The sequence below is a fragment of the Uloborus diversus genome, chromosome 4 (genome assembly GCF_026930045.1).
Source record: "Uloborus diversus isolate 005 chromosome 4, Udiv.v.3.1, whole genome shotgun sequence".
NCBI lineage: Eukaryota > Metazoa > Arthropoda > Arachnida > Araneae > Uloboridae > Uloborus > Uloborus diversus.
Window position 1 is genome coordinate 50976524 of NC_072734.1, and position 24129 is coordinate 51000652.

Sequence of the window (24129 nt, forward strand, 5' to 3'; positions counted from 1 at the left end):
AATACAGCAATAAAGTGCGCAGACAGATTCATTATTTTGCGAATCGCTGTACGTTTCCGTCTTGTTTTTTAATTTTTTCCTAAATTTCCGAAAGTGATTCGGATAATCGGAAATCGGATAACTGGAATTCTACTATTTGTTAGAGTTTATTAGTTGAGTAACACTAGAAATCCCAAGAGAATAATGAAAGGAGAGCAAAGTCCTCGCTCTCAGGTACAAACGCACATTTGTGTATGAGGTCCTCGTTTACATTAAAAAAAAACATGTTTGAATTTTTTTTTAAATTAAAAAATTTAGGTTCATACGCACTAATTAAATGATTTTAAGTACAAAAATGTAAAAATTGTTCTTCTAACACAACGCCTTCAGTCGGTATGACGTGCGAAAACGTAGGGTCCTCGCTTTGCACCATCCGCACACATTTGTGTATGAGGTCCTCGGTTACATTGAAAAAAACATGTTTGAAATTTTTTGAAAAATTAAAAAATCGAGGTTGTTACGCACTAATCAAATGATTTTAAGCACAAAAATCTAATAAGTGTTCTTCTGACACAACGCCTTCAGTAGGTCCTCGGTGTGACGGTGAAAAAGTAGGGTCCTCGCTTTGCACCATTTGCACACAGTGGTGTGTATGTGTGTGTGTGTGTGTGTGTCACGTCTGTGTGTGACCAGTTTTTTGTGGCCGCTCTACAGCAAAAACTACCGCATGAAATGGAACGAAATTTGGTACACATATGTGCCCCTATGTGAACTTGTGCCCATTGGTTTTTGGCGCGAATTCCTCCAAGGGGGGTGGAGCAATGGGACATTTTTTGCGTTACGCGTGCTTGCTATTCCTCAGGAAGTAACTGGCGGAATCAAACAAAATTTGGTCCATATGTTGCCCCTAACAGGATCAGGTGCTGATTCAATTTTGGTGTCAATAGCTCAAACAGGGGTTGAGTTATAGAACGTTTTTTGTCGTCAATTGTGACTGCTGTATCTCAAGAAATAACGAACGGAATCAAACAAAATTTTTTTGACAAGTAGCCCTTAGTGGGTATAAGAGCTGATTTTATTTTGGTGTCAACAGCTAAAAAGGGGGTAGCGCAATCGCCCGTTCTTTTTTTCCATTGTGAGTGCCTTATCTCGAGAAGTAATGCTACGTTCTAGTTGAAATTTGGAATATATGTGAATCCGTACGTAAACAGGCTTTGGTTCAATTTTGACTCCAATCGCTCCAAGAGGTGTTGATTTTTTTTTTTTTTTTGCGAATAAAAATAGTTTTATTAATGCAACAATAAGAAAGATAAATCGTAATAGATTGTCGTCAGCGTATTTCTCGTGATTTTAATTGTATGGAAATGATCGGAAATATTATCTCAATGATTTAAAATTTTTAACTGTTGCCATCTTATGTTTGTTAATAAATAAAATATTTGTATTTAATTCAAGTAAGGCTTTTAAAGTAACTTTCAATTTTCGCTCTTTGTTTTGTTTTTACAATAATTCAGACATTGGGATGGTCGTCAAGTTTTTGCATGTGTAATTTTGTTTTTGTTAGGAATATTGCTTCCTCGTCAAGCATGGGGAGGGATCAGAAAAAGGAAAAATATAGAAGAAAGTTTCGTGATGGCCACAACATACTAGTTAGCTATTGACACCAAAATAAAATCAGCTTTTATACCCTTTAAGGGCTACTTGCCGATAAATTTTTCTTTCACTCGTTCATTATTTCTTGAGATACAGCAGTCACAATTGACGACAAAAAACGTTCTATAGCTCAACCCCCGTTTGAGTTATTGACACCAAAATTGAATGAGCACCTGTTCCTGTTACTGGCAACATATGGACCAAATTTTGTTTGATTCCGCCAGTGACTTCCTGAGGAATAGCAATCACGCGTAACTCAAAAAACGTCCCATTGCTCCACCCCCCTTGGAGGAATTCGCGCCAAAAACCAATGGGCACAAGTTCACATAGGGGCACATATGTGTACCAAATTTCGTTTGATTTCATGCGGTAGTTTTTGCTGTAGAGCGGCCACAAAAAACTGGTCACACACAGACGTGACACACACACAGACAGACAGACATTTTCCAAAAATAGTCGAAATGGACTCAGCACACCTAAAAACATTCGAATCCGTCAAAATTCGAAATTCGAAAATTTGCACGAATCCAATACTTTCTTCTATATATTTGATATAGAAGAAAGTAATAAAAAAAAAAGAAATACCGATAACGATGTGCTGATCAGAAGCGCAGCGAAAATGGTGTTAAAAACATCCCACAGAGGCACTGATTTTGACATAAATGTGTATTCTAAAACAGTTGTTTAAACATATGAAAGGACTGTTTGGATCAACCTCTCCCTCCCAGAAAGAGTTTCTGATCAAAAGAGTCCCCTCCAGAAGGTTTTTCTGGCTGCGCTAGTGGAAATAATAAATAAATAGTGTGAACTAAAATATCCATAAGAGATCATTAAAACATTCGACTTTTTTTAAAGACACAAATAGTATTTTCGTACTGACGAATAGAGAGTATGCAGTTGTATAAATATGAACTAAAATTTTAACAAAAGCATATTTAAAGCTTCCAGTATAAAATATTTTTTAACGTTATTTAGTTTTGATTATTTCACTTGAAACAAAAACATATTTGTTGTAAAAAAAAAATTGGAACGTTCCAAAACCTAAAAAATAAACCAATAAATAAAAAATGGTTCCTACGTTTTCATTAAAAAAAATTATTTTCATTTAATACTCATGCATCAATTGATATATAAGATAAAATAAATGGGCTTCAAGAAATACAAATGTTTAATTTCTTCAAGACACAGGATTCCCAATTATATGAAAAACTCAGATGTAAATGTGCCATTTTACTGCCATTTTTGAAAAAACAATTCTAAACAAAATTCGGCACAAAAATTTGTAGAATTCTTTGAATATTCTTTTATTAAATTCACTGAAGAATCGTAGAAGATCGCTTATTATTAAACGCAGTCACTTGTTGATCTGCTGCAGACGATCTTCTACGCCGCTTCTATTACCATGGTAACGGGATTTAAACATGCTGCAGATGACACTCGAAGGACCAGCTTTTCAAACTATGAGTTCCTTCGGTAAGACGAAAATAAATATTTTTTCGGAGGGAAAATTGGCACGTGCTGGCCAACGTTTTCAATGCAATCCTCTTTTTAGTCATTGATCAAGTGCTGCAGAAATTTAAATTTAATGAGATTTATTTATGATATTTATGGTTGATATTCATCGATATACTTTTCATTTATAATATGTGTTTAAATAAAGTTATTTGCATTAAGTTTGAACTTAAAAAGCGCGGTTTCTAAACTAGCCTAATCCAAATCTGGTTTTATTTCGTTTTATTTTGGTTATTCGTGGCAAAGGTTTATATAAAAAATGGGATCCAAAATACTGGAAATTGCTTTTTAGTATATCGTAGTTCGAGTTTAGTATATTAGTAAGCAATGTGAAAATGTCGGCTGCCAGTGCTTTTAGTTTCTAAAAATCAAAATATATTTTGTTTAGCATACTTTTCTGTAAAAGCAGAGGATTGAAGAATAAAACGTGAAAGAAGGTTTAATGTGCACCTTTAAAATGTGACTAAAAACAAAAGAGAGACAAAATGAATAAAATAATTAAATAAATATCGAAAAAACAAAAACATGGAAAGTATGGTTTTTGGATGGGGAAAATGTGTACTTGTCGGTCTGTCTGTCCCTTCCCTTCTAGCAACTTTAAACGGAATAGTCCAATGCAAACATTTTTTAGTTTGAAAGACCTCTGCAAAGGCACCTCATTTCCACATTTCCATTTTTGATTGACATATGTTTCGTTCAGTTTTAAATCGCAAAAAAAAAAAAAAAAAAAAAAAAAGAAGAAAAAATTAGTGTCTTTGGTGGAAATTGAAAGATACATAGATCCCTAAATTTAATTCAGATTCGCTTTAAACGAATTTTTTTGCAAAAGAATGATGAAGAAGATGTATAGAAAAGAATATTTATTTATTTATTTATTATTATTTTTTTGATTTAGCTGTTTTGAGGGCAATTTTTTTAACAATTCAAAAGTTTTTAATATTGACGCCTATGGAAGAAAGTGCCAAAACATGGTGAAAAATGTGCAGATTTTAAATATATATTCCTAGTTTTTTAGTTTCAAGAAAAAATAAAAAAATATACATATTAATAAAAATTTGAATATTATCTCTCGTAGACTTAATATTGACGCAAGTCAGACATAAATAAATATTACTGAATAATCTTTCCGTAGTCAATTCTTCTTAGAAGCAAAAAACTGAATATTAAAAAAAAATCTTAGAACTCAACTTATCATACGTTTCATGAATTCCTCCCTTTCTGCCTTTAATCAAAATTATACAACTTAATATAGAAACTTGAAGGAAAATGAATAGGGCGGAAGTTTGATCTATCTCGGGAACTTGAAACTGCCGCCCTCTCATCTGGCTCTGGTGCCTCCCCCTTTAATAACTTATGCTATCAAAAATAAGGATAAAGTGAGGGGGAAGTTTACAAGCTTTGTCATATTGGTTCCCTCCAAAATTGAATCGTATATATACCACTGACATAAAATGTATATAATTTATTAATGATAGAGGAGGAGGGGAGGGTATTGACTCAAATATGAATTCTGCTGGGGCTCTTTTAGAAATAATATTAATAGCAATAAAGATATTTGTTTCAATTTGTGTAGAATATAAAAATATCGCCCTCGTTCTTCAACAAAGTGCCCGAAAATGCGTTGGAGCTTCACGTACCTTCACAGATTTATCGGATCCTGATTAATCAGTAGTCTTGACAAAATAAATTACGAAAGTATAGAACTCTGTAAAATCTAAAATATTTCAACAAAAAAGTACTTACTTAAAAAAATGTTCACCTTGACTCCATCTGATTTCGCTGTTTGCACTGCAGTTCAATCGAGGAGCCAAAGTCATATTGTGGTTCTGGGGATCCTTCAAAAAAAGTTCCAATCCATAAACGAATATTTTCACTGATCGTTCAATCTCTTCCATTAATCGAGTCATCGTGGTATTAAAATGGATACCTGGAAAAAAAGGGTGAAATAAAAACTGTTGTAAACTTTTTTTCACCCTTGTAAAAAAAAAAAAAAATCTCGCTTTTTAAGGAGGCTGAGTTTGGTTATCTGGCCTTTTTCAGACCTAGTGCGATCCTTCGACACGGCATCCAGTTTTTTATCTGCAACCATTCAGGTACAGATATCAATGGCGCAGATAATTTTGATGCCCAGCTTCCCACATGATGGAGGCACCTGGGGGATCATCGACGCGAAACTGCACTAGAGATTTTATTTTGTCGATGATATTCAAAGCCAAACAAGTGTCCTAGGTGTCTTTTACATGGCGCATAATCACACGACATGGGCGCTAACGATTTTCTGTATCTCCATAATCCACTAAATTGGCCATTGCGGGTCGGAAACCGAGACACAGTGCAAAAGGCTAACGCTATGCCACTCAGTCGACCACTTGTAAAAATTGAAAAGTTCTTTCAGATTTAAGCATGCCTAATCTCCTTTATATAACCACTAGCAAAAATACCCGGCGTTGCCTGGGTCAGTAATAATTATGAGAAACAATCGTTACTTGCCCTTGTTTTCTGTTTTAAGCGAAAGAATTTAAAACAAACCTTTTTGACGTGATTAAAAATCAAGCTTCTTCCTTACTCATTAAACTAAAATAGCAATAAGTATAAAGAACAAAATAGTATGCAATTAGAAATGAAAGCACGACATTTAAGCATATACAAATTTGAAGAGTTTCCGAAACATGAAATTAAACTTTACATGTTTAAAAAGATTTATCTGTTAGTACTTTTTTTTTAATCTAAAACCTTCTCTGTATGGCTATTGATGTACGAACTGTTTTAAAAAATGTAGCCGCCCGTGTTCCCCTTACATTTGCTTTAATTATTTTGGGAAATTTCAATTTTTGTGGGCGCTTGGTGCGGTTTAAAATCTTACCAAATTTGCGAGAATCATTTTGGGACACTTTCGATAATACTCCCCCTCCTTACTAATTTTTATTATAGAAATATTTTTGCGAGATGCTGAGATACTTTTGGTCAAAATGAAATGGCGCTAAACGGTTTCATCCGAAATGTTTCTAAAATAAGTAGTAAAATTTGGTGATTGTTTGAAATCGTGCAAAAAGAAAAATTAATGGAAGTTTTTGTGCGGTTTATGGATTTGCCTAATTTAATTGTTGAATCATTTTACACAGTATTTTTTTTAAAGTATCTTCGATTGGCGATATTTTGTTTATATGGTGAAAGCTGAGAAACATTATTACGAAGTCTTTGGGCTCAAAAACAGCGACAGTGGATAAAACTGCCAAATGCATCAGCTACTGAAATCTTTCTGAAAAAATTCTGGCGATATTTCTGCTGGTTGGTTGGATATAGTGAGCAAGTGTCCAATCAGCATAAATAATAATAATAAACCATTAATTACATAAGTTCCGTTTAAAAGTAAAATAATCAGCCAAATCCATTTATTTTTAGCCAATCTTGTGGAAAAACGTTACTTTAAGATTTGACTTGAGAAAAGCCTCAAAAAGTCAGACGAAACACAAAAATATTCAACAACACAACAATTCTTGGGTGTTGAGATGACACACTAAATAATGACTTGGGTTGATGAAAGCCTTCGAACAGGGAACAAAAAAGCTCATAACTCGTTTTTTATACAACTTAGAAACTTCGAACAGATGCTATCTTCAGCAGAAAAATTGGCGCTTTCGATGGACATATAATGTTAATATGTGCATGTTTTTTTTCACCCCCATATTGGGGCATTTATGTGAAAATTGGGACTAAAATTGGAATAAAAAGAGAACTATCAATCGGATTTTTTTTCGAACTGGTCTATAAACCTTCCCAGTACCAAACTGAACAAACGGTGAAAGTTTCAGCCAAATCTACCGGGTAGTTTCTGAGATCTTAGGGAACGAATTTACCAAACTCCATTTATATATATATAGATTAATCTCCGTAAATTTCATTTTGAGCACCTTAAAACCTTCAATGAATGTCAAGGTGGTATTTCGTTGGCATAACTTATGTTTCACAAATATATATATATATTTTTTTTCATGCAACGGCATGAAACGTTCTGCAACGTCAATTGGTTGCATAACACCTTCATGCTATGGTTGCATTGTATACTGTATGCTATTAACATGTTTCATTCTACTCTGGGTTACACTTTTATATCAAACGAGGCAGATATCTGTGCGCTGTTTGTTCCACTTAAAACAATTTTTACATCTTAAATTTTGTTTTTACATATCCTCTTCCTTAATGATTTAAACTGCACTTATAGTCTCATATTTTTGTGCCCATGATAATTTAAACTATAATGACATTTTCAATTCTGCTTCTAAATTTATCTATCTGTAATTATTTTAACCTTTTTTTTCAGTTTATTAATCAAGTAAAGCATAAATAATGAATATATTTGTGTGTAACGTGATATCTTAACATAATTTAAAATGCGTTAAACTCGGTAAAAATGAAACTTATAATTCACAATAAAAAACTTTGTTATTTTGAGAATTATAAGTGTACAGTTTATTCTCTCTCTCAAACATATATGGAACCATTTATACAAACATATATATCCCTGGGTATTAAAACATATATAAAGAAAAAAATAAGTTGATTTTCAGTTGGCAGTTAATTCCCTGAGTTTTTCTTACCATATTAAATCGAATGAAGTCAGATGCGGGTAAAAGTATGATAAAATAATTAATGCCACCTAATAATATTAATAAAACCTGAAGATTCCTCAAAAAAGTTTTTCATTTTTTTTTTTTTTTTGAAAAAATAAAGCAATAATAATTCCTTTAGTTAGGGCAAAAAACACGACTGCAATTTTCCAGGGATTTAAAATTCTGCCGGATGCCTGGGAAATTCAAACAGTATGTATATTTTTAAAAAATGCAATTTTTCCACCCTCGTTCATGCAATTTTAATGTCAGTCGTCTAGCTTGTTTCCTAAATCCTACGTACAGTGCAGACTAGCCAATGAAAACGGAAGCAGAATGAGCAGTGTCACATGATACGCTTTGCTGCTTCTTTATTGGCTGTCGCGACAAGCTCCGAAAGACCGGGGTTTTTGTCAAATCCCGGGAATTTGAAGCAGAAAAGTGAAATATTTGTTTTATTAATTAAGTATTTGTTGCTTTTTTTGTTGCGCCTTTGGTACGATATCTTTTCTATATTTTGACAGTAAGAAAACATGTTTTCAAAATTTGTACTTTGATGTCAAAGTAAGTAATTTATAATTACTGTAAATAAGATTAAAAAATCGGGAATAAACAGTTGCTTTAAAATGAACTGAGAAAAATCTTATTAGCATTTATTTTTTAAAAAAATGAGCTTGCTTTATTTAAGACATGGTGCCCTTATTGACATCTGGATTAGCATTTTTTTTAAATCATATTAACCTCTTTTTTTATTTCCTGGAATTATATTTTAATTTAAGTAGTGGATTAAAGCTAGAGATTTACATTTTTCTTGAAATATCACAAGCTCTATTTGTATATATCACCCCCCCCCCCCCAAAAAAAAAACATAATTAGCTTATGTATTTAATAACATTCAGGCACAAACATAAAAACAAAGTGGGGAAGGGCATCCATACCACTAAGAAAGCACTGCAAAGAAGGGACGGTGGTCCAAAAAAAAAAAAAAAAAAAAACTTCCCGTTTATATGAAATCTTAGAGGCCTATTCGCAGAACAAATCGAGCGAAAAAACATCAGAGAGATTTGTATTTCTCTCGAAATATCACAAACACTTTATGTATTACGCTTTATAATCTCAAAAACATATCTAGCTTATGCATTCAATAACATACAAACACGCATGTAAAAACAGTGCAGGAGCGGCATTCACATTAATAAGAAATCACTGAAGTAAAGGAAGGTAGGAAAAGGGACAAAAAAAAGAAACTGCCCGTATGTATAGAATCTTAGCTGCCTATTCGCAGAACCAATCTGGCAAAAAAATATTAATAAATAAAAATAAACACAGTTGTTTTAAGCTATACGCCAGAGATTACGATAGTTTAAAACAGTAGTGTTTATGGTTACGGAGACAGTGAGAAAAGTTCGAAAAATTCAAACGGCAAATGCACACAATTTCCTTGCGCAAACTGATCAGCGTATTGAATACCATAAATGGTGCTGGAACGAGCGGCATGCGACGCGGATTACCGGCGCAATTCAATTTCAATGAAGTGCATTAAGAATTGTTAATAACACGAGACAGGAGGAGCTTAACTCACGTTTGCATAATTTTCAGTAAAAGCCAGTAGTAGAAGCACGTGCCGTGTGGGTAAGCAGTGTTGAAAGAGTTTCCTTTTAGGTGAGTGTCGGAATGTGCAAACGAGAAACCTACGTTCTACGCCAATCGTTCTAACACCATTTGTGGTTTTTTAATATGCTGATTGATTGGAGCACGGAAAAAATGGGCGTCACCATTCAAAAAACTTTGCAGTTTTCTCATTTTAACCGAGCACCTGGACGTTGTCCAAAATGATAGCTATCTCCAGCGGATATCTTCAAAAACCATATTTAAACTTTCTGTCCGATTGATTCAGCGGATTGTTTGCTATAGTGGTGCCGCGACAATCGATGTCGATGTATTTGAAAAATGCTTTAATACATATTTTTCTTAAAACTTTGGTTCGTATAAGTGATTACAGAACATAAACAGTCGCGTAAAAGGAAGCCAGAAACATCACAGAATGCCCGGCGTTGCAATCTTTGTCAAAAGGATGAAGTTGAAGACACGATTGAGTATATGTCATCAGTGAATACGCCAATACTGTACTAAATCACGAACCAAACGAAAAGAAAAAGCACTTGCGAAGCCTGTTAACTAATTGTAGCATATAATACAGTAGACGCCGGTTAATTGAATCAGTGGTTAAATAAATCATCCGCTTTAATGAGTACGTCGCTTTATAGAATCAAAACTGTTCAAGACAAACGTGATTCATATAAACGACGGCCCCGTATAATTATCCTTTTGCACATTTTTCTGCCATTTTCTTTGTACACTTTACGAAACGCATGTTCCCTCGTTTAGAGTTAATTATTCTTAATTTGAAATTTCGCAACTCAGTTATAAATACTTTATTAAAATTTAATTTTCATATTTAAAGTAATTGTGTTTAGTTAACCCCTTCCTTTATGAAATGTGTGTTATGTGTAGTTTAGAATTATTTTAAACGTGAAATAAAAACTATGTACGACATCATAAAGTCGGTTTATGACATCTTACCTTGTATGGAAAAACAACTCAGTGCAATTTCTCATCGTGTCGTCCAATTGAGTCACAGAATTTCAAATTCATTTAGCAATGTTCTGATGTAGGGAATTAAAAAATATATTTGTTAAAAGAATCCGCAATACATGACTTCAATTCTCACCAGGAATAAGAGAACCCAGAATTAAATATCCATAGCAGAAGGAAATTTTGATTGAAAGTAAATTTATGAGACAAATGAACTTAAGGTGAAGCAGGTATTCTCTTATGTTTTTATGCAAACGAATGCTTTAATTAGAATGATAGAAGGTGAATATTTGATGAACAATTTGCAATCAGTATCGGTGTTTTAGGATTTTTTTTTTTTTTTTTTGTAATTCAAAAGCAAAATTCCACTCATTAAAAGCATATATATTATTATTACTTTTGTCTGCTTTATGAAAGGTAGCTATATGTAATTATTCAAGACAATGTATTCGGCATTACATATTTTTTCTGTACTTCAAAAGTTTTTAACCATCAGACATAATAAACAATGCAAAAAATATATTAAATCGCATTTTTTTTTCTTGATTTATCTAATTGAACTTTTTTCTCAAAAAATGCAGTCAAGTATTGATAACTCAAGTTCGTTTATCACGTTTTCCGCTTACTTTGAAGTTTTCAGACAGTTTTCCAACTTACTTAAACGTTGAATAATGGATTTAACTCTTTGGTTCGAAGTATTTTCCGCCTATCTGGAGTTTTTAGGAAGGTTTTTTTGAAATATTGCTTTCCAATTTCGTCTCTTCAAGTTAGTGCCGAAAACGCAAATGGTCGAGCGCCCTTGACCGTCATATGTCCTCCAATACACTTGCAATTCATACGTACTGTCTCTTCCAATATTTTAAATTGTTTCTCGCAAAGGGTTTAATTGAAACGTCTGTACCTGTTTCAAACAACAGACTGAGTGAAAACTTCATATACTAAAAGATGTTAAAAAACATTAATACATTTAAGGCCTACTTTAAACGTTTCGTCCCTGATAAATTTCAGTAAGTTTTGTGTGTCCAAATTAAAAAAAAAACGTTCAATCTAAATGCAAAATAATAGACTACTTTTCATTCTTCAGGAAAAAGCTTATTCTAACATACTGTAAGTAAAAAGAAAGCATTGAAATGAGCATGTCGCACTTCCTTTACTATAAAGTGAACTCAACATTTCATACATACTTAATGAAAAATGATCTTAAAAAGAATGATCAAAAAGTTTATAGTGAAGCTGATTTCTATCGATTGAAAAAATAGAATTTTAAAACTAATGGGCAAACATATTTTCAAACGACACAATATCAATTCTTCGTCACGTCACTTTTTGCTAGAATCGTATTTGTAATCTTTTCAGACATAGATTCCAAGTGTTTCACTTTCTTCAGGGCAGCAATGAGTTCGATTTTGTTGGCGAAAAATTTTTCTTTAGGTTTGCCGATGCCAAAGATTCTAGACGGTATTGAAATCAGGAGATTTATTTGGCCAGTTTAATGCCGAAATGGATGTTTCAGTTTTCTTTATAGTCGACTTAGAGTTGTGACACGGAACATTTAAATTTGAGTGAAATGAAATAAGTAAATTTAAATGCATATTCTATTTCAGCACCTAAACTGAAAACCACCAAAGCTCGGATTTTTTCGAAAATCTTGGGTAATTCAGTAGATATCATGGCTTTTTCGAACATTTTTGTGAAATTCATAGGTTATTGAGTTTTTTCATGAAAACGACACATTCATAAAATATTTTCACTAAAAAACAAATTTTCATTAAAAAATATTTTTTTTTTTTTGCTTTCAAGAAATCTAGAATTCAGCTTTTTTTCATGAATTAGCTGTGACAAAAAACATTGTGTTGGGAAGAAAAGAAACAAAAAAAGATGAAAAGGTCTCCTCCTACTATACATTTTCGCCTTTTATCTTTCCTGCTTAACTATGTTATACCAGCTGTGTAATTGACTCAAGTCACGGCATTGCTACTCCCCATCTTCTTTTTTAACAGTCTATTTTGAACCATTTTTTAAGAAATTATTCCAAAGAAATAATAATTGAGAGCAGAATTTTACTATTTAGTTTTTTTTTTTAACTTTATTTTATTCAAAAAATATATTTGACCAATTAAATACTACAAAATAAATATGTTATATGAGTACATTTAATCCGTTACATCGTCTTGGGTTATAAAAAAAACAACCTCATAAAATCCTAAAGTTCAAAATTTTCAATCACGTGTTTTTGTGATTACAAGGAACCGCCTTTTAAATGCAAAATATATGAGCTTGATGACATCCAATGATTTCCTGACATTCAACATCAAACTGCATGTAGACTTTTTTTTTTTTTTTTTGAAAAGTTGTGTGTTTATAAAGTTGAAAAATGCATTTTCATTTGAGCTAAAACTTAGTTTTTTTATTTCAAGAGCATGTAATTTATAATGAAAAATACAAGATTTCGTTTAACATTTACTGTTTTAAAGTAAATAAAGTTAAATAAATACCTTTCTGCTTAAGAAGTAAAATAAGGAATGGCAGTGTATGATAGCAAAAGCTGACTTTTTTCGGTTCTTTTCATCCTTAATCTCACTTATTTTGTATTAAAACACTATTTGTAACCCCTAAACACGTGTCTCTAGTAATCCACGTTTTGTGCTAGTATATTTCATTATTTTCTATTTTACTGATTTACTGTTTTGATTTGCGGAAAGATATTTACATGTAATGCCCGAAATATATTTGAGAATCAATCGCTATTCCTTACCCTAACAAGAAAATAATCTTTTGACATAAAGTCACTGCAACTGTAAGTCTCAAATATAGTTTAAACTATACTAAGAGATTTAACGCTAGATACTGCAAAACTTCGTTCAAAAGTGTTAAAAGTCAACAAGTAAAATAAATGTAATGTAAAGCAATATTTGGTCACCATTTAAATGATTAATGGGTATGTTTGTAATTAAATATATGTCATTTTACTAATAAAATAGAAATAACTCATAATACGGCTCACTATCGTGTTAGTGATTTATAAATTTTTCTTTTCAAATTAATAATTATTCCTTTAAAAACCACTGTAAAAAATTAAATATGTTTGAAAAAACCTCAGAATGACATAATTTGAAATGAAAATTTTGAGGCATGTTATTATTTTTCATGTTTAAATCTTTTCAAAAATTCGTTCCTCAGTACTGAATTTAAAAAAACAAAACCCTTAATAACTTCTTCCGAACATCCTTGTACAATGTTCTCTCTCAGAACAAAGAGCATTTTTTTCTTCTTTTCTTTAATTTCTGAATAATTCATGACAGAACCTTAATTATCTTTTAAAATAAAGCATTCCATTTTTGGATGTAATACATATGAACAATGTGTTGTCTAAAGTTACAGGAAAACTTAGAAGCTACCAGAATCCAAGCTTTAATCAGTGAACATAAACACACATTTTTCAGGGATTTAATAGAATAGGATTCGCAAACCAAATTTCAATTAAGCTAATTAAAATTTTAAATGCTTAAGTAGTTTCTTTTGGAATTAACTAACATATGGAATGGATGTTATCTTAGAAAAATCGATAAATGAATCATTCAACCTTTCAATTTCTTATTAAAAAGAAGGTCTTTAACAAAAAGTTTCATATTTTATGTTAGTAGGTTTATTTAGATTCGTGAAACAGGTCAGTGGCGAAACCAATAATCTTATAAAGAGGAAATGAAGTAAATTGATTTACTATTGTAATAACACTATTCTTTTAATTATTCAAGTTTGCTTCATTATAAAAAAAGCTCAGTAACCTGAGGCAAAATCGAATAATTAGTTGAACTATTTCATTTGAAATATATTTTCCTTCTATTCGAGTAGGATTTGAGTAATAAAAAATGAATGCATTTGCGCAGAAAACTGAACGAAGATGTAACCAAGTAGTCCAGTCATATTATACAAAATAAGGGGCTAAAATCGCAAAGCACGATAAAGTTCTGGATTTTTATTATGTTGTTTGGGTCAGTAAGGGTAGTGTAAATCTAAGTTTGCAGTTTTCAAAAACTTGTGCCCTCTGCGTAATTTGCGAAAAACTGCGAAATTTTCCGACTTTTTTTAGTTTTTCCTTTGTAACTCCTAAAATATCCAACTTTTGATTTTAAATAAACTTTTGATACCCGTTTTAAAGCACAATAAATTTTGAACAATGTAAACTCAAGTGGAGTTCTGTATGACCAATAGTTTAAGAGATATCGTACTTCAAAAATTGGCCATTTTTGCAGAAAAAAAATGCTTCGATCACATTCCACGCCAAATATGGACATAAATTCCCACACTAATTGAAAAAAAAAAGAAAAAAAACTGGGCATACTTATACATTACATTTAATTGACTTTCATTTAAGCCAAAAACGAAGTCTGTAGATTCAATAGTTCTTTTACTATTGCAAAGCAGACAAATAATCAGAAAATTCGATTAATCGTAAAACGAATATGGGCGATCCTCGTATTCTAAAAAAAAAGAGGGCAAAGAGGGATATAATACGACGATTGGAAACCACGATTAATCACTGTTCTACAAACTTGGAGTAGAGTTAATAAAAGAAGCATCAATTTAAATAACAACAATTCCTGGTTTGCTTGTTTTTCACTGTCAATGTTTCCCCATGGCATTTAAAAATCTTTAAATATTTAAAGCTTTATTTGTGTTCTTGCCCGCAAGTATCATTTTAGTATGAGTTGCGGTAATCGGGTAAAGGAAGGTTGGGATCTACTGATTTACAATGTTAAAAATTTTCATGAAATTTTAAAGTAAAAAATACAGGTATCTATGAAACAGCAAAAGTAGTGGTATATGGTTTCAATGTAAAATTTTACCGTAAAAAAAGAAATAACGCTGTGACTTTTTATGCTGAACAAAACGAACAAGACGCAAGCAGCGGGGCTCGGCCATGCAATTTCTTTGTACGGACAACGGAGCTTTATCCACTGCATGAATTTGGCTCGTTGGGGGAACAGAAATAGTAAAACAAATGCTTCGTCCCATAAGTCATGAAGTATATCGGTTGGTGCTGTCATTGTTTTTTTTTTTTTTTTTTTTTGTTCTTTTTTTTTTTCGGTTTTATTTACAGCGAAATTTTTTCTGTAATGTAAACACTAATTCTACAGTAATATTTACCTTAGAAGTTTCTGAATTTTAGGAGTGTGCATAGAATTCTTACATTGAGTACTGGACCATATCATGGAACTCTTATTCAGTCTTTTGCTTCGGGGCTCAAAGTCGGAGTTAAAATAACTGACTCCGACTCCGGGATTTTCAGATGCTTCTACTCTGACTCCAACTTCTTTGCCCCAAATTCCGTCCGACTCCGACTCCTTAAGCACTGGTAGAAATTCGGATTGGAGAGAAATTGACCGACTCGGCTTTCGGCTCTTGGAAACTAAAAACTTCGACACCCGACTCCAACTCCAGCCCCTGCCCCAAAATAAACCCGACTCCGTCTCTGCAGCCATGGGTTTTTTCAAATAGCGTTAGTTATGATTTCTTAGTACTAGATTATCTGCTCTTAATTAACACGCGCGCGCATTCTTATGCTGCGGATTATGATTTCGAAGTTTTTTATATTGGTTTAGATCACAGTTGTGCCCCCTTTTTTTCTTACCAGCAGGTCGCACCCCATACTAAGATGAATATCGCGAGCCAGAACACACATAAAATTAAAATATGTTTTTTTAATTTTTTTAGACATCATGGACAAATGTGGAAAAGAAAAGGAAATTGCGTAGAAAAGTTAGTTTCTTTCATCACTACAATCTTATTCTATTGGAAGTTCCCATCTCTTTTTTGAAACCAATTTCTGACTGTGTGGCTCAAAATTTGCTGGAATCATTCCTAATACCGAAATGAAGATGTTTTGAAAACTTCCAGATAGTATTTTTTGCCTCGTAACATTTAGCATAACAAAAGTCCACATGGATCGACTTCACATGTCACACATGGCCTACAGCCTTAGGTCGACACTGCTTAGAGTAATAGGAACAGTGTACGGAAATAAAAATACACATTGTTTTAAACAAGAGTTAAAGGCAATTGCGGAAGATTTATATTATTAATCTAAAGTATAGTTGAGGACCTATTATCCAAACTTCAATCAACTGAAATGCTCAATGACACAATTATACTGTATTTCTCGTGTTACACATGTTCGATGAGCATTCAAAGCTAAATATTCTCAAAATGCATGAGGAATCAGACGACAATGAGAAAAGTAATGAGAAAAAGGAAGAAAAAACGGGTAAATTTTTGTTATATAAAACTGTTTCTGGTGTTTAAAAAAAAAAACAATTTTTTGAAACTTTCTCCTCGAAATGCCTATGCCCCTATTAGTACGATCATGTTAATTAGTAGTTTATAGCTAAGCCTAAATTTGAGCAGTAGAATAATTCTACCAAAACTAAGTTTTTACCAATGAAAGTAAACCAATTTTTTTTTCTAATGTACATGCAAACTAAAAAAAAACCTAAATTAAACCAAAGAAGCTAACCTCCGAAATACTGTCTAACGCAATTTGCTGCGCACGTAAACCGTCTCGGACACAAGCGATAGTTTTCTGCGAATGAATTATTCTGCGTTTCGAATAAGTACCTCCCGGAAAGGAGGGATGATTACTTTTCTCAGATGCAACGCAGTCTGTATCATTTATCCGTAAATTGCATATCCCAAGAGAGATATGTTGTAGTATTGACTAAGTTGTTACTCTTTTGTACCGTTGATACAAGTATATGTTATTAGCAAGAAAAATAGATAGCGGAAAAACGGAAAACTCAATCAAACGTTGAATGGTGTCTTTTTTTAATGAATTTGATTTTTCTTTGCAGTCGATAGTTTATTTATTTATTTATTTATTTTTGCATCCTACTTTACAGTATTTTTATTTCATTTTCACAATTATTTTCCTTTGCGAAGAATTTTGAACACTCAGAATCTCTCTGCTGAAATGAAGCACAATTTCATCTAAGACACATTAGCGCAACAGGTGGGAAGCCACCATATTCGATTTTGTTAACGGATTAGAAACTTGTTTGGCACTTTAGAATATACACTGAACATTACATTAGGATCTCTTGATGGGAAACAGACTTTACCAACCTTTTGAGGCTACGCCTGAAACGTTTCTTATATTCGTTTATCCCATTAAACGCCACTATATGAACCAAATTGAAAATACAAATAACTTCATATGCTTTGAGGTTCAATACACATCTTTTATCATATGTAGCTAAAAAATTTTTTGAATACTTATTAGGTTAGGAGACATGGTACGGTCTGAAAATGGAAGACTTGGTGCTTAATAAGGATAACATAAATACCCCTGCCACTATGTTCATACTTGAAAAATATCGAGCTGAATCCAGTTATAAAACCCTAAAATCATTTTTATGTAATTAATAGGTGTTACGTATTGGTACTTGGTTGGTATTTTTTTTGCATGCGGTGAAATGAAAATAGAGATTTTTTAAATTCAAATGCTTCGAAATTGGCAAAGCTAGCAGGATAACTTTAAATTAGGTTACTCCTACACTTGAAATGGGTTTAATAATTTTGTAATTATTCCTTCTTAAGTTTGAATAACTGTACAATAGTGTAAGAGTTTCCTTTAAGTTTTGTGTAACTAGAGGCAGCAATACTATAAGTAAAGAAGTTGAAATTTCGAAATTTTGCATCACAAAGCTTTCTTCTTTGAATGTTGAGCAAAAGAAGATACGTTATCCAAACCATCTACATTTCAATGTACTGTTGAAAACTTTAAAAAATACATTTATTTTTGTGGAAGTATGCATAAACTTCCCCTGAAAATACTTCAAGAATGAAACTTACCTAATAGTCCAGGTGGAAAATCTGGTGGAGGCGGAGTGTTGTCGAAAGCTGGACCTACTGCAGACTGCGTGACTATCCAAACATAATTTTTCCCGGTGAGCTCTAGTTCGTTCGCTGCCCTCATTATGTACATTGCTTCCTGCCTGTTGCAATATAATAAAAATACTCTAGCTTCACTGTTGGCCAGATCTTCAATTTCTGCACGTGCTTCGTCAGCATGTCGAGCTTTTAGGGTGTAGATATCCATTATTGTAAATCTGAAAATGCAAGCACGTGCATTCAACTGACAGACGACTAATAGTACAGTAAAAATAGGGGTCGGACCCAAACATCCAAAAAAAAAAGCTAAACCTGGCGAAATTGTTTATTACCCTCCCAATAAGAACAGGAAAAAAGTCCCACCCCATTGTGCGTCGGGTTTTGGAATGGGGGGCATCTAAAAATTGCTGTTTTGGGTATTTTTCCAGAATTTTTAGAATAAATTTAAAGTGAGAATATCATGTTATACTAAACTTAAAAGCATGAAATTAAAGGTGTTTGATCCCCAAGAGGGATGACATAACCCACCAATGCTACAGAGCCCCCCTATCCCCGTAAAGCGAAGCAGTACCCCCGAACCCCCCTCCATACATTTTATATGGAAACTTTATTTTATGCTAAGAAAATTGTTACAAATCAAGTGTGTCCATCCTCCAAGAGCGATGGTGCATCTCCACTCAAAGCTACAACACCCCTCCCCTCTGCCAAATAAAATAAATCCTCACCCACCCCCCCACCTTTTATTTCAAGTAGAAGTATTATTTCATGCAAATCTAAAATGCATTGAATCAGGACCGTCCACCCCATAAGAACAGTAGCTCACGTCCCAAAACGAAATACTAAAATATTATCCTCCCCCCCCCCTCCTCTCTGATGGTGCACATTTGATTAAATGGCCAGAAAAATAACGCTGAACTGTTTTTTGCTTTCAAATGATTTCTCCTAAGCTTGTAACAAAAAGTCTTCGTTATCAAGATGTTTTTTGGAATCTAGATCCTCAACAAAATCGTTATTGTTGCAGCTATGTCTAACACAGTTTGTGCATATAATTGAGCACTTCAGTCTACTTTCAGACTTTTCAAACATTCACTATATCTAATGAACCCCTCAGAGCAAGCACAAGATTTGAGACGCAGAAAGTCTTCTAGAGCAGAAGGCTCGGCTGTTGTAATAGGACTTCATTTATATTTCTGTGGTGCTTTCTTTGCACCCATCAAAAATGACACTAGCTTTCCCATACTTACAAGTGACCTACACACTGCATTGCTGGCATATTTCCTTGAAGCTTACATATCATTACCAACAATATGTTCAAGGAGGTATCTTCCATCTATTACACATGAGGCTGTGAGAAGCAAAGGGCAAAATTAAAAATTTGGAGATAACCAGTACAAATGGTTGGTGAACCTCTCCTCTATCTTGGGGCAAGAAATGGTACTAGTAGACCTGGTAGTTGCTTCTATACAGCATGATTTAGAAAAGAAAATCAACGAAAGCCTACCTAGGATCTTATCTTTAAACGCGTTTTATTCAAAACTTGAAAATGTCCACTTACATCCCTTTGCTTCTCACTGCCTCATATATGACACCAGCTGTTCGTTCTGTGATTTTGGATGAACCTTTTGCTTCAGATAATAGTACTTTAACGATACAGGATTTCTTTCCTTCTGAAACCAGATTCATCGAATACTGATGGAGGATCAGCGCATAACTCGTACCAGAAGTTTTTAGCAATTTGTTATTCCATCTTTACTATTCATACCATTCGGTGTAAAAGATGGTTTGGGCTTACACATCTTTACAGATAGTAACTACTCTCGTAACAGAAGCTAAAGACATAACTGCTTACCTCCTTTACAAAGAAATGCTACAAAATTGTTTGCCTTCAATATGATTTGATGTTACTACCCGAACGTTAAAGGTCTCATCGCAACTCACCTTATCATCAGCGAGCAATACCCATACCAACTTGAGAGGGAAGAAACTTCTGGGGCTTTAGAAACGGATTGTGATTTCCAAACTGAGAGACAAAAAGGTGAAAATATTTAGCATTCTATTGTTGTATTGCTCATTGCTCTCATCAAGACTTGTTCTATCGTTGAATCACTACAGGTTTTAGACCACCTGAATTTGTCACTGCGTTAGATCGATGGATAGCTGATGTTTTATCTGATGTTTGATGAGATCAAATTTTTTTATCGCATAATGTACTCAAAAGTTTCAGATAGTGTTGCAAGTATATGTCCGCATATTTAGCATAATTCACATAAATAGCTGCGTAAAAGAGAGGTAGCTTGGTGTTTGCAAATGAGAACCCCCACCGACTTAGAGGGTGCAGAATTGCAGCATTGCCCGTCTCACTATTGGCAATTCCGGTTTGTCCCACATTTACGGTGATGGCAAAAGATTGTAGAAAAGTTGAAGTAAGTTAATCAAGAAGAAGTAGGGAAACTTTGGTCAATTTGGACTTTTTTTATGCTGCACAGGAATTTTGTTTTCCAGCGCTCTAAACAGTTTAATAACTCCAGTCACAAATAATTTGGTTACTGAGCTCGCTTAGATCTTTTAGAATTATCATTCTGACATTACCATATCATTGTGAGGCATTTTGTTCTTCGGAAAAGTTTAAGTCAGGAAAATTTTTTCGTGAACTTCACTGCAATAGTTGATTTTAAAATGTAAATTCAGAGTCCCTCCCTCCCCCCTCAAAGCGATGGCGCACCCCTTAAGTGTGACGGAGTACCCATCCAGAATAAAAGTCCTCAATAAAGAAAGAAATACCCCATGAAAAAACCGCCTTAAAAATTCCAGTGACGCAAAGCTGCTCCATGGACACCCCCCATTCCCCCCCCCCCCCGCCTGGGCACCCCTGTTAATTAGATTTTTTTTTATGTGAGAGTTTATTGTTTTATTATTATAGAGTGATTTCTGCGAGGTTTCAGATTTTTTTTTAAGTAATAGAAATTATTTTTATTTAAATAGAGGATTATTTCATCTCCCCCCCCCCTTCCCCCCAAAACCCGACGCGCAAAGTGCTGGGACTTTTTACCCCTTCTTGCTGGAAGGGTAAGAAGTAATTTGCAACAGGTTTCACTTTTTTTTTTGGATGTTTGGGTTTGGTCATTTTTTGGCCTAATTTTACTGTACTATAATGATAGTTGAATGAACTAGACACACAGACTCGCGTATCAGAGTTATAAGTAAACTCATTTACAATGAAAATAATGAAGCTGAAGGAAGAAAAGGTAGATTACTTTTCTGCATTTTTGCATTTAAACCTTCGGCCCCGTAGCAGAACGTGCGCATAACTAAGAATTGAGAAACAGATTTTTGAGAAACTCTGCAGACTGCTTTAAATTTATGCTCATGAAGATTTGTACCGTAATTTCTGATGAAAAATAATCAACTGGCAGCGTGGTACCTACATTACCTTTAGTAGAATTTGTTTTCAGCAGTCAGCGAAGCTGATTGAAAATCAAAAATAGTCTGCGAAATAAACCGACATTAAATTTATCGTAAAACTTTCATCGCCACCGAAAAATGCTGTAACATAAGATACTAACATAAGCGCATGCCATTTATGAATTATATATATATATATATATATATATATATATATATATATATATATATATATATATATATATATATATATATATATATATATATATATATATATATATATATATATATATATATATATATATATATATATATATATATATAAGGGTTTTTTTTAACCCTTACTAAGATTCTGCGGATTTTCTATAGAATCTGTGCTGCACGTTGCGCTAATTTCTGCGACCGATCACATTGGCACTTTATTTTAAAGCAATTTTTAGTGCCGATATAAGTTTTAAGTTTAATATAATGTCGTTCTGTCTTGCAGATTATTATTATTATTATTATTATTATTATTATTATTTTTATTTTTATTTATTTATTTATTTATTTATTTTATTTTATTTTATTTATTTTTTTTTTGATTTTTCAACAGCATTGCAAGTTGCTGAAACAAATTTTACTACCGGGCTTTTGACTTGGATTATTGTGCACTATTAGTTTCAATAAGAGTGGGAAAGCGGTAAATAATAGCAACTACTTTACTCTGTAAATATTTTGGTATTTCACTAACTTAAAAATGTAAAATATTTAAAATTTCTGTTCCTAGTTCCGTCTAAAGGTAATTGTTTAAAAAATAATCACACTCGTATTTTTTTTAAAAAAACATTTAAGTCAGTAACGTAACATTTTTTAAACCTAAGACAGAGTTTCAAGGTACTGCTAAACTGCTCAAATATAGCATTCAGAGACTGCAGTTTTACGTATTTTTAGGCTCATCAGCCCTGACGTCGTGCTGGTGAGTTAAAATATTTTTAGACGACAGTGTGAAGATATACTCAGATTCTATAAGTTGTTAATTACACGCAGCTCTTCCATGGCTCTTCCAGACTAATGGGCATCATTGAACAAATTACAAGTTATAGTCTCTGTTACCAGTAACCTTGTTGTTCGGTAGTTACTTGCATCAGTGTCACTGACTTAATCTCTGAAAATTGTTGTCGTAGTAAAACACATAAAAAGCATTTAATACTCACTTAAAGTCAATAATAGCAAGCACTTGATCTCTCACAGCACGTACAAAGTCATCGTGGCCACCGATCTGACTAGTGACAATAGCGAACTTATGCCAGGAATATCGTCTGAGTATGCTAAGCATTGCGGAGGACTGATGTTCTACGGACGGCGCCAACTGAAGGACCTGAGACTCAGGAAGCCTCTAGAATATGAAATAACTTTAGTATTTTAAAGCAAAGTTGTTTTCATTGTTAAGTCTCAAAAACGTAGGTTATCCACAGAATAAGTAAGTATTTTAAAGCTAGAAATATTGTATCATATTTACATGACCTGTAAATGAATTATTTTTTAATCAAAAACTTCGAAATTTATTCATATAAGAATTAGTTAAATCTTTAAGAAATGGTGAAGGTACGATAATATTACTATACAAAAATATTTACAAACTATATTACCCTATACGGGGGTGACTTAGCCATATACGGAGATTTTTCCACTTTTTGAATTTTAGTTTGAATTATTTCTGAAGCTTGACAACAACGTAAGGGTTGAACATCTGAAATGATTGTATTAAAAAAGAGAAAGAAAAATGTAGATTCGTTTTCCAGTGGAAGTCTACAAGCTTTGAACCTGTGGCAATCGCCCCGTTTCATAGAGTAAAATGACCATCTGATATGCAATGGTCATATCTGTATTTGTATTGTCACGTACGAGTATATCAGTTTGGGCAAAGTAATGCTGTATGCCACCGCTCAGTTATCAATCAAATGAGTTATGAATTTACGCTCTTGCTGTAGAAGACGAGTCAGAATATACTGATCATCAAATTCAAGAAACTCCTTTTTTTTTTGCTTTCTTCATTGAAATGCCGTAAAAGTTTGATAGAAATACTGCACACGATACAACTTAGTTGAATTAATTTTCGAAAAAGTTGCCTGAAAACTAGTTGAATGACTTTTTCCGTTGTCTGCACTAGAAGCAACGTATAGTTCAATCAACTTTTCTTCTAATAAGACGATTTTATTTCAGCAGCTGCTTTAAAACGTTGTCACAACTAAACCAACTCAATTTAACTAGTTTACTCGTGTGTAGAGCAAGCGCTTGCAATTGTCCCAATGAGTTGAATCAATTAAAAAGTTGATTCAATTCAACAGAAGGAAAATGGCAAGCGCATGTGTCTAATGCCCGACTCTCACTTAAAGGATGCTCGTCGATTCCTTCACTTTTCTAGCAGTACACTTCCTGATAACCGCCCGTTTTTGGTTCTGAATTTTAATATTTTTGAATATAAGACACCCTTATTTATCATAATATGATG

At 33.1% G+C, this 24129-nt stretch overlaps 1 protein-coding gene across 1 annotated transcript; it reads right to left on the minus strand.

Annotated features, from left to right (window-relative positions):
* Positions 1–3596: 3596 nt before the first annotated feature.
* On the minus strand, positions 3597–22975 carry LOC129220565 (glutamate receptor ionotropic, NMDA 2B-like). The gene is made up of 4 exons (XM_054854996.1): positions 22832–22975; positions 18195–18451; positions 4904–5071; positions 3597–3607 (listed from the first exon to the last, which is right to left on the minus strand). Exons 1-4 carry the CDS (start codon positions 22951–22953, stop codon positions 3597–3599), a joined length of 558 nt encoding a protein of 185 aa, XP_054710971.1. The 5' UTR covers positions 22954–22975.
* Positions 22976–24129: the final 1154 nt, after the last annotated feature.

Bases quoted from the DNA above. Each gene is read 5' to 3' on its own strand.
- LOC129220565 (XM_054854996.1), bottom strand. From the start codon at position 22,953: ATGCTTAGCATACTCAGACGATATTCCTGGCATAAGTTCGCTATTGTC. The intron at 18,452-22,831 runs GTGAGTATTAAA...TTGCATTTTCAG, and splicing joins CTTGCTATTATTGACTTTAA to ATTTACAATAATGGATATCT. The intron at 5,072-18,194 runs GTAAGTTTCATT...CTTTTTTTCCAG, and splicing joins TTTTCCACCTGGACTATTAG to GTATCCATTTTAATACCACG.